Raw genomic sequence first — 10,938 nt, forward strand, 5'->3', positions numbered from 1 at the left:
TTTGGACTTTGAGAAACTCTTTAATTTCACAATACTTTTGATTGTTATTGCATTGTTAAGTTTAAGTGTCATGTTTCGAAGCAGCTACAGAAATATTTCTATTCCCTCACCAAGTGTAAACCTTTGATATTTTAAGTGTCTTGAGTTTGTTGTATATAGTACATACAAAACTAAACAAAAATACAAAATATGTTCTTAGTCGCAGTTATAGAATAAAGGTAATTTTGCTTAACTAATTAAAGAAAGGGCCGAAACAGAAAATTAGGTCCAGGTCTTAGCCGGAACCTTAAAGCGTTTGGCCAGTAGACTGCGGTTTCTCGTCGGATTGTATTTTATGTAGCTAACGTACGCGGGCTGTTAAACTTAGCTCGGCGCTGTCTGGCGTTAGCAGTTGTTTGTTTAGTAATACTTGTCTTTCGTGATGCCTGCTGAAAACCTAAGATGGGAAACTTTACAGGCCCTAAAAAATTCACCAAAGGGAAACATAACATTCGACCCGTTTTGGTCGGAAAGGGGCGAGGTGAGTCAGCGCTAGCTGCTGTTAGCTGGCGAGCTAATGCCTGTTTAGTGTTTGCAAGTTTCAACTTCTGTTTAACCTGACTGGAAAATTTAGTGATTAATGTGATGGATCAAGCATTTATCTCACCAGGACGGTTGCTCTAGATATTTGTCAACTCAAAAAACGTTATATTTTAGTTTATTTAGGTTGAATCCAGTACTTCTGTTGATCTGGTTCTGCACTGGAACTTTTCTTTCTTTTACTTTCTTCTCTACTTCATTTCATAATGACATTGTGTATAATTTACTTCACCGCACTTTTAGTATAAAACTAACCCTGGTAAGTGAACCTCGCGTCTGTCTGTGAGGTTAGTTAGATCTAACTTCAGTTACTAAAGCACTGCTTTAGGTTTTGGTATTTAAATTAGCATTAGTGATGTGACCCATTTGTTTCTGTTTCTGTCTCTGCAGCATATTTTGGCAGGTTGCAAAGAGGCTGTCAGCTTGTCTCCACACTCTGGGCTCATACTGGAACGACTCAGGTCTTCACCCCTGCAGAAGTCCTGCTTTCTGGGCTCCAGCTCTGGAAACTCCAGCCCTGGCTTGTTTGATGACAACCAAGCTTCTCTTTCCTCTAGAGAATCCTTCCCTGATGTGGACACAAAACACAAAGTGCTCTCCACAGCACCAGAGAGTGGTCAGGCAAGTGTCTACTACAGGACAACCACATCTCAATAAGTAACCATTGGTCACCCTGATAAATACTTTTCAAGCAGGATGTTAATTACAATTACTATACTGCTATACTTAATATATATTTTAATATATAAATACAGAGCTTTTACATAGTGAACAAACATATATATTTCAACAGAATAGTTTATTTGGTTTAGTTTAAATAATTTTTCCTATTAATTCTGATATTTCAACTTAAAATCTGTTTTTAACCTTTTGGTGTTTGTGTTGGATGTGATATTCTCTCCGATATACAGACTGATGTGTCCCTTCTTTCAATCCCTTTGCCTGTTTTTCAGGTCATTTGGCTCTTCTGAATTCATCTTATGTTAATATGTCACAGGTTGTTGGCAATGCTACAAAAGATGAAGATCCAGAGACCGACATCAGTGACGTTTCCAGTCCTGCATCACTACCTGCCATCTCTTTGCTCTCGCCCAAAGCTATGGAGACAGCTGGGCGTATCATCAGGTTTGAAGAGGAACAAAGAGCAAAGGCCAAGGTGGGACAGAATCATTTATTTAGCTAAGTCTTGTTTTTTATACAGATAAATATACAGATTAATATACAGATTTTTATACAGATCAGTATTTTCTGATTAAAGAGATAATAACCCTGCAAATGCAAGGAAATGCAAAAAAAAATCTATTTGACTCATTAAGTCTTTGGGCTCAGATGGCACTAAAACTGCGACAAGAAATGCAGGAGAAGCTGATGGTTGCAGTGGCCGACTCAGAGTCAGAACAGCTCAAGCGTTTTGAGGAATTCATGGAACTGAAGCAGCGGCAGGAGTACCAAAGTATGAGGGACATGATGGACAGAGAGTAAGAGTTAGAGTAAAATAAAAGAGTATTTTATAGTATTTATTCATATTAATGTGATATAATCAAAGATTTTTCTCTTTCCTCTAGAACTAAAGAAAGCATTGGGCGTCAGGAGAAGCTAAAGGAAGAGCAGCGACACAGAATGAAGGTTTATATCAAATATTCAATATCAAAGTCATGCAACAGCCTTACACACTATTCTGGGTGAATATTTAATGCAAAACATTTATTTTAATGGTGTCAGATCATCAACCTGCGGCTGAGGGAGGCAGAGCAGCAGCGAGTAAGGGAGGCAGAGCTCGAGCGGCAGCGGCAGGCGGAGGGCAGGGAGAGGATACGTAACCTCAACACCGTACAGGAGGAGATCCTGCAGCTGAACCAGCTGATGGAGCCCTCCACCAAAACGGACCTCCCAGCAACCAGTCTCAACTCCTACAGCACTCGTGGGAACCAGCTGTGCTCTCAGGTGTCAGAGGTGGTTCGCAAGACATCAGAGGTTAGTTTAACTTTACCGTCTGATAGGTTAAAGTTCCGGTTTGGATCGTTGCTCTCTGTACCGTCAGTAGTGAGAATACAGTGGAGAAGAAAAGCTGAAACAAGCCCCAGTACTCAGCAGTATGTCCACATAAAGTCCAGTAGATAGACAGACTGTCTTGGATGTGATGTCTGTGTGACCTTTTCTATTTTCCCCCTAGGGAGCGTTTCCGAGTGTGGAGGACATGACAGCAGCAGAGCGAGCCCTCCACGAAATGAGGGCGCTGATCCGGCTGATGCAGGATGAGGTGGCCAAGGCTCAGGAGAAGAAGAAGAAGGACCAGGAGGAGGAAGAGGCACGCAGGAAGCAGGCAGAGCTGCAAGCGCAGCAGGAAGCCCAGCAGAAGGCGGCGCAGTCGGCCAAGGAGAGGGCACAGAAGAAAGGTCAGTGAAGGAACTGTGTGAAATTAGAGCAACAAAATGCTGAGGAAAGCATTCAGTGCTTTTAACTGGATAACAACGGTCCCAGCAGCTAACGCTGCTTGTCTCATCCTCCAACAGGTCTGCAGAACAGTGCTGAAGACAGCACATTGAAATGGTACAAGGAGCTGCAGGATTCAGCTGCTCAGTGCACTCAGTCATTTGAGCAACTCAACTCCCCGAAAGACGTTCAGGTGAGTTCACCCTTGCTGTAGGAATACTGCGATGCAGTGGGGCGGTCGAGCATCCATGCTGGAGACAAAAGCTGAGGTGTAAAGAACTTTCCTGAAAGTAGATTTAGTGCAACATCAAACGTTGTTTGTCTGAAGAGAGATTCTACAATATGCATTTAATTATTTTCATTGCAGCTACCATAACTGTGAAATATTTTCAGTATTTGTTTATGAGCAGTGGTTTAATTTCTCCTCTCAGACAAAGAAGGTGAAGCTGGAGCTACAGAAGGCTGCCACCATCCCTGTCAGTCAAATCTCCAGCAACTCTGGATCGCAGCTCAGAGAGATCTTTGACAAGATCGACAAGCTACTCTCTGGTCAACCCATGGTGTCGGGCGGGAGGTCTGTGTCCACCTTGCAGCATCCTCAGGGCCTGGACTTCGTGGCCTATAAACTGGCTGAGAAGTTTGTGGTGAGCGTTTGAGATATGTGGTAGTTCAGAAGTATCTTCTGAGCAGCGCAACTGTAGCTTTACACAGACCTGAAATGGTCTGTGTAAATGTAAAGCTTGTGTTACACTGTCATAGGAACATATTCCATTACTGTGTTGTCAAAGGCGACATAATGCCATTTAAGCTCCACCTGTGTGGTGGTGTTGTTTGTTCCGTCTGTAGAAACAAGGAGAGGAGGAGGTGGCGTCTCATCATGAAGCAGCCTTTCCCATTGCTGCAGTGGCCTCTGGTGTCTGGGAGCGGCACCCTCGGGTGGGAGACCTTATCCTTGCCCACCTGCACAAGAAGTGCCCCTACGCAGTCCCACATTACCCCCCGATGAAGGATGGCACACCTGTGGAGGAGTATCAGAGGTGAGGACCCCTTGTTATTACTCACTGAAAAACAAAAGAACCAAGTGTCCTCAGCTTAGACTTGGGTCTCTGTGCACTTCATCAGGATCCTCGGCTATCGTGTGGATGACTCCGGAGTCGAAGGTCAGGACAGTTTCCTGAAGAGGATGTCGGGGATGATCCGTCTGTACGCTGCGATCATCCAGCTGAGGTGGCCCTTCAGCTCCAAACAGGGGGTAATGGAGACAGTTCATCAGTCTGCTGTGACAGCACAAGCAGGTCGTGACCCGTGTTTGCGGTTGTGTCTCAGTCAGTTCCTCACGGTCTGCACCACGGCTGGCGCTGGTTGGCTCAGATGCTCAACATGGAGCCGCTGGCCGACATCACAGCTACATTGCTGTTTGACTTTCTGGAGGTGAGTCCTCCACCTCCACCTCACCGTCCAGTTTTCACATGGACCAAGCATTTACAGAAGCAGATGTGTTCATGTGACTGAAACTGTGTGACTTCTTCAGGTTTGTGGAAACGCTTTGATGAAGCAATATCAGGGACAGTTCTGGAAACTCATCCTGCTGCTGAAAGAGGAGTACTTCCCCAGGTACGCTCCCATTCAGACAGCAAACATGCTGAGTCAGCAGCTCTAACACGTCATCTGTTCCCTCTGAGGGTTTTTTCCTTTGTTGTCTTCAGGATCGAAGCGGTGACCAGCAGCGGACAGATGGGCTCCGTCATCAGGCTCAGGCAGTTTCTGGAGGTGTGTGTGATGTTTTTTTTTTGTTTTTTGTTTTTTTTAAATGACATCCAGTGGTAAACATAGCTACAGTCAGGACCCATGACCCAGGTTAATAAACCTGCTCAGTCTGACTGTGAGGTGCAGTTCAGACCAAACGTCATCAGCTCCTGTCAGAGTCGTCGTCTCCTGAAGTCAAAAAGTGTCAGAGAGGTTTAGTTCTTGTTTTTAATGACACGTAAGCAGATACCGGCTGTATTCTCCTGCTGTTGCTCTGACAGGCCTTTACTGCATCTGACTCCAGGAAGTCACTCTCGACAGAACTCTGTGAACCAAACCTTGTATTGTTTCATGTGAAGACCATGTTTTTCTACCACACGCAGACGTCATTGCAGAGCCGACAGATCTCTCCACCCAAAGGCCAGCTAAGTTCCACATTCTGGAGGTCGTGATGGAGGAGCGGCCAGGATGGGTGTCACTGTCCGCTCTGATGCTGGGCAATGTCCTGTGTGTCTGAATGGAGGCAGCTGGGAAGCTCTATGCAGACTGAACTCAAGAAGTGGACTGATGATGATGATCATTATGATGCACCACATTACAGCTACACCCTTAGTTTATGACAGGGGCTGTGGAACAAGTTGAGTATAGAAATAAATTTATTTAAAGGGTGAGGGGAGCAGCTCCCCACACCTCCATCCTCCCAGCTTCCTTTAGACCCCAGAGACTTGATTGTCAGGTGCCACAAAGAGGCAGATTCTGAAAAAAGGAAATAAGGTAATTATGCGTTTAAGTGCCTAAATCTGAAAACGGTCATGTTACCACTGTTTTTATTCAGTCATTCAACCCTTGACTGGTTTCTAAGGTCTTATTTATCTTTTATGGTTCCACTGTGTGGAATTAGTTTGTGATTTTATCACGAGGTCAACTTAAAAATTGTTCAAGTTCATGCATTTTTGATTTGGAACCGAATTAAACCTCAGACTGAAGCAGATTCAGGCTCAGTGACTGTTCTGGATGTGATTGATCTAAAGGTGCATTAAACAGTATGATGGGTATTACCACAGCAGGAGCTTAGTGGTTCAATTAAAATGGCAAACAGCCTATGGTGGTCTACAGATTTTCTGCCTTGTAATCTTAACAGTAGAACAATGTAAAAATAAATTAGGTCTGGACAGAAATGTTGGATTGGTTTATTATAGCTGCTTCACACAGATGCTCTAAACCTTTTCAGCATAAAGAAGCCTGTGTTGCTCTGTGTGCTCAGGTTGACTTCTTTATCTACTGCACCTCTGTGGCCCCACAGACGCTAAGATCACTACCAAACAATGTGACAGAACACTGGTCATCCTTTAGTTGGGTTCTGTCCCTGATCCCACGTCTCAGTGGACCCGGAGCTTCCTGACTGACAGGAGGCAGCAGGTGAGGCTGGGCAGCGTCACATCATCACCACCGGCACCGCAGGGGTGCGTCCTCTCCCCACTGCTCTTCTCCCTGTACACTAATGACTGCACCTCAGGGAACCCGTCTATGCAGACGACATGACCGTCGTTGGGCTCCAGGACGGTGATGAGTCTGCATAGAAACAGGAGGTGGAGCAGCTGGTCCAGTGGTGCAGTCAGAACCAGCTGGAGCTCAACACGCTCAAGACTGTGAGGATGACGGTGAAGAAGCGCCTGCCCCCCTCACCATCCACAACAACAGTGTCCACCGTGGACTCATTCAGGTTCCTCGGGTCCACGAGCTCCCAGAACCTGAAGTGCACCTCCATCACTGTGTGGTTTGGTTCAGCCACCAAACAGGACAGACACAGACTGCAGAGGGGGGTCCGGTCAGCAGAGAAGATCATCAGGACCGAGCTTCCTTCCAACCAACACCTGTACCGGGCCAGACTCAGGAACCCGGCAGCAAACCTCACCGCTGACCCCACACACAAACTGTTCAAGCTCCTCCCTCTGGCAGAGCTATGGCCACCAGAACCACCAGAACCACCAGACAGAGCTGAACTCTCCACTCACATGGAGCAAGGACTCACTGCAGTGACTGTATGAGATATAGTGTGCTGTAAATAATTGTAATAAATATGTAAATATTTAATGTTTAATACCACCAGAGTACAGAGTCAGACCCTGTTCAATTCCTTGTTTGTCCTGTGCAAACTTGGCTAATAAAGCTCCTTCTGATTCAGTATTTAGCTCAGCAACCACTCATCAACACATTCAGCTCCTCAGGTACATTTACTTCTCTTGGTTTTCACCCATGTCTTTATTAATCATAGAATTAGAGATCATGGACGGTGTTTGACGGGACGACGTCAGCATCCAAAGAAGAGTTGTCCCAGTTTGGAGGAAGAGCTTGTTGATGCTGCAGCACCTCCAGCATGTAGGACAGGATCCACCGTGGGTTCAGGACCCTGCTGCCTTCATGGACGTTATCGTATTAGGAACATTCTCATTCCAGCATTTCATCAGTAAATGCTTCTATTTGAGTCTGTTAAACATTCAAACTTCTAGTTTCAGCCACTACAAACTTAGCTTACTACAAATTAACATGGGGATTTGAGGTCAGGCGAGGAAGCTCAAAGCTGCTTAGTCACTGATTCTGTTGTGGTTAAGCATCATGTTTATAGAAAAGCAGCAGGTAAACACACCTGACTTACTCTGAACTGACTTCAAGTGCTTTAAAATGCTGTTTCACTGCATTCGCTCACTCACAGAAGTCAGATGCCCTAAAATACTGCTAAATGCTAAATGTTTACAACTGGAGCCAATGCCTGACGATGCAGCTCACTGCTCTCTACTGTTCAGTCTCTTTATAGACAGGAAACGCTCGCGTTCCTGCAGCATCATCGACCCGTCGCCAGATCGGCCCAATCCGGTTTCACACTCGGCCCTCGTGGTTAAGCGTCGCTCTCTCCATGCGTCGGTACCAGTATTTGACTTTGGTGTTCTCCATCATGTCGTTGAACGCCTGCAGGCCGTCCATGACTCTGAGGACGCCGAACACCGCCTGAAGATGGAACCGGAAGTAGTTTTAGTGACGGTGGCAGAGTAGAGAGCGGTCAGGGTTAGAGCACAGCTGCGTTCCCTCACCAGGTCTGCCAGGTTGGGTTGATCCCCGCCCATGAACTTCCTGTTTTTGCCGATGGCTGCCACCCAGTCGTTGACGGCCTTGTACAGATCCTGCCTAACGTCGTCCTGCAGGTTGTGCCTGATGGTCAAAGAAGAAAGTCAATGTTTAAGCATCCAATGGTGATCGTAAAAGTAAAACCTGCAGGTCCCGAGCACACACAGAACCACCGGGAACTGGTCCACGGCAGAACCTCCCATTTGGACAGGTCAGGGGGTCACTTCCACTCACCGCCTTTTCAGCCTTTTGGAGATGAGGAACATGGCCGCAGCACCAACGTATTTGGCAAAGGAACCTTCGAAGGTGCCAAACTTTCCCTCACGCACGATGTAATCAAAGGAGGCCAGGGCCTCGCCGGTAGTCCGGTACACATTGGGAGAAATGAGGTGCACGAGCCAGTCATCGGCCCACTGGCGCCACTTCATCTCCTCTCTGAAAACAAAAACATATACTAAGCATGAAGGCTCATCAGATCTTCATTATGTTAATTGTTAAGTTGGTTCTAAACATGACATATATGCAATGCAAGAGAACTTTGGGCTTTTTGCATTTGAAGAAAGACGTTTTCAATGCACAACCTGCTGCATCCAGCTCTATGTGGCTGGCTCCATACTGCCTGCGTGTTCAGAGACTACAAGTGGAGCCAATTACAGGCTTTAAGTCTGCCAGTAGCTGGATGACAGCCAGGCCTTTCAAAATAGGACTATGCTCCAGGCAATGCTTTCTGTCTCTGGCGGCGCGTGAGAACGAGGCCCACACTCACTTCTGCATTCCTTTCTCAGGGTAAACCATGAGCGTCTCGGCCTCGCTCAGCATCAGCCAGTACTTGTTGTTGTACTCCGTCACCTCCTTCCCGCTGTCGTTTATAGACTTTATCTCTGGGTAACAGCGGATGATCTCAGCCATGCTTCTGTCCTTGGACGATCGCCTGTAAACAAAGGAAAAGATGCTGCCTGCTAAAACATGTTCTATAGAAGTAGCAAAACACACCGAATTTAATAGAATTCAAATCAATACATGCTGTAATATTTTAACAGTATATTAAAAAAAGCTACTGTTTTTTTTATACTTACTTTTTTACTTACTTTGATAATAAAAATCTAAAACATGTAAAAACCTACATTTGTCGTGTGGGCATGAAAATGACATTAAACAATTTCACTTACTTACTAATTAATTAGCAGTGATGGCGACTTTAATGTCTACAATATAAAAAAACATGTCTGTGAGAATCTTAATATACAGAAAGCATCAACTTACTTGTTAATTAAATAAGTCTTGAGGGAGCTGATGATGACAGACGAGTCATTCAGTTGCTTTATGTCATGAAAAGGAAAAAAACAGCCCAATTCTTGTCACTTACAACAACAACACATTAACTAAAAGCCTTCAAGTTAAAGCAGATCACTGGTGGTGACGTCTCGTGTGGGAACAGTGGCGTCTTACCACGTCCTCGTCCACCATTAGGATGGGCACCTTCCTGTAGGCCGACCACTTGATCTCCTGCCTCATCACCGGGTTCACCTCCACGATCTCGTACGGGAGCCCGTGGTAGTCGAGAAACGCGCGCACCTTGCTGCAGAACGGGCAGGTCTTGTACTGGTACAGAGTCATCTTCAGACCTCCAGCTGGAACCTGTGTCAGTATTTCAACAGGATGTTGTTGTTGACAGACGTGTAGTTTGAAGCATTAACATGTTCTGGACTGGTGCAGGTCCGGTTAGAGGTAAAGGAGCAGTGTGACTCATTTACACATCACGTCTCTTTTCTATTATAACCACGTTGTTAGAAACACCAGCACAGTCTGACTTTCACCAGGTTGTAATGAGTCTGTTTTTAGACAAAAGCTGTCGGCGGTGACAGATACTCACTGTTTATTACTGAAGCTCATTCATTCTCGTTAGTGTTTAGTTGATCCAGGTTTGTTTGTGACTGGGGTTAAACTTATTAGCCGCTCAGCAGCAGCTCTGCTTCAGGTCACCTTCTGCAGATATGCGCACTGAACCCTGCTGTGGACTCACCTGGGTCTGATACCGGGTCTGATCATGGGCCCGGTGCTGCTGGACAGAGAGCTTCACCGTCTGGTACAAGCCCAGACCTCCTCCGAGCAGGAAGGCGCAGCCCAACGCTCTGCGTCCTGCACCGGTCCGCAGAGACGAGAGCAGCTTGGACCGGACCCCCGGTCCGCTCGAACCGAACGCCCTCCTCGACACGTGCGCGGTCCCATTGCCCACTTGGTAGGAGACGGCACCGGACCGACGGGCAGCTGGAGACTCCAGGAGGGACCAGCCGACCTTAGCCAGCGCTCTGGCGGCTGCCATGTTGGTTTTACGTAAAGTCCCACAATGCACCGCGAGGAGGACAGCGGGCTCTCCCGCCCTGTGTTGGGTCTGTAAGGCGCCGCCCGTCCGCTCAGGGCCGTACAAAGGCGGGCCAGGGGCAAAATGCGAACCCCTGTTTGGTGAAACCTGTTCAGGTCTAGTTCATTTTAATTACCTTTCTAACAAATATCTTCATAAGTAAAAGAAGTCAAATTATTTTACAGTCACAAATTGATCAGATGTTCATGTTCGATCATGGTTTCCAACACTTGCTTTGTATTGATACTGAGCAGCAGACAATTTGACAACTAAATACAAAAATAAATAAAAAGTATTTTATTTGCTCTGATAGACACTGGTGTAAAAGCTGATACAATACTTTTTTTTTACTTACTACTACTTACTTACTACTATACTTTACTACAAATCAGCTAAGAACCTTCCTATGCTATTTAATTTTAGGGCAGCAATTGATGATTACGGTTTTGCAGATATAGGTTTTTTTTAAAAAGTTCAAAGTCATAAACCAATAAAATACATTTATGGATTAACCCTCATTATTAAGTGTTTAAAATCATTCTGTCCGTCATAAGCTGCTGCTGTACAGGGGATGGTTCAAATGCAGATGACTAATTTTATTATAACATTGTAAAAAAAAGTAATATATGACAATAAAGACTAAGTCTTTAGTCTTTAGACTAAGAGTCTTTAGTCTCTTACTCTAAGTCTTTATC

The 10,938-nt window shown here is 45.6% G+C and overlaps 2 protein-coding genes across 3 annotated transcripts; one reads left to right on the forward strand and one right to left on the reverse strand.

Annotated features, from left to right (window-relative positions):
* Positions 1-300: 300 nt before the first annotated feature.
* gle1 (GLE1 RNA export mediator) lies at positions 301-6,945 on the forward strand. 2 transcript variants are annotated; one of them, XR_005898113.2, is made up of 16 exons: positions 301-520; positions 970-1,200; positions 1,577-1,735; positions 1,909-2,057; positions 2,145-2,205; positions 2,302-2,553; positions 2,753-2,975; positions 3,093-3,205; positions 3,444-3,656; positions 3,859-4,049; positions 4,135-4,264; positions 4,339-4,443; positions 4,544-4,626; positions 4,719-4,782; positions 5,142-5,532; positions 6,023-6,945. XR_005898113.2 is itself a non-coding variant. In XM_029160857.3 (15 exons), the coding sequence occupies exons 1-15, from the start codon at positions 422-424 to the stop codon at positions 5,208-5,210; spliced, it is 2,142 nt and encodes a 713-aa protein (XP_029016690.1). In that variant the 5' UTR covers positions 301-421; the 3' UTR covers positions 5,211-5,749. The 2 variants fall into 2 exon arrangements, 1 of the variants encoding a protein (XP_029016690.1); XM_029160857.3 differs by lacking the exon at positions 6,023-6,945 and having other exon boundaries at positions 5,142-5,749.
* Positions 6,946-6,977: 32 nt separating this feature from the next.
* ptgesl (prostaglandin E synthase 2-like) lies at positions 6,978-10,261 on the reverse strand. The gene is made up of 7 exons (XM_029160858.3): positions 9,905-10,261; positions 9,331-9,519; positions 9,145-9,200; positions 8,648-8,812; positions 8,116-8,316; positions 7,848-7,965; positions 6,978-7,764 (listed from the first exon to the last, which is right to left on the reverse strand). The coding sequence occupies exons 1-7, from the start codon at positions 10,202-10,204 to the stop codon at positions 7,636-7,638; spliced, it is 1,158 nt and encodes a 385-aa protein (XP_029016691.1). The 5' UTR covers positions 10,205-10,261; the 3' UTR covers positions 6,978-7,635.
* Between the last annotated feature and the right edge of the window lie 677 nt (positions 10,262-10,938).

This window comes from Betta splendens, chromosome 9 (genome assembly GCF_900634795.4).
Source record: "Betta splendens chromosome 9, fBetSpl5.4, whole genome shotgun sequence".
Classification (NCBI taxonomy): domain Eukaryota; kingdom Metazoa; phylum Chordata; class Actinopteri; order Anabantiformes; family Osphronemidae; genus Betta; species Betta splendens.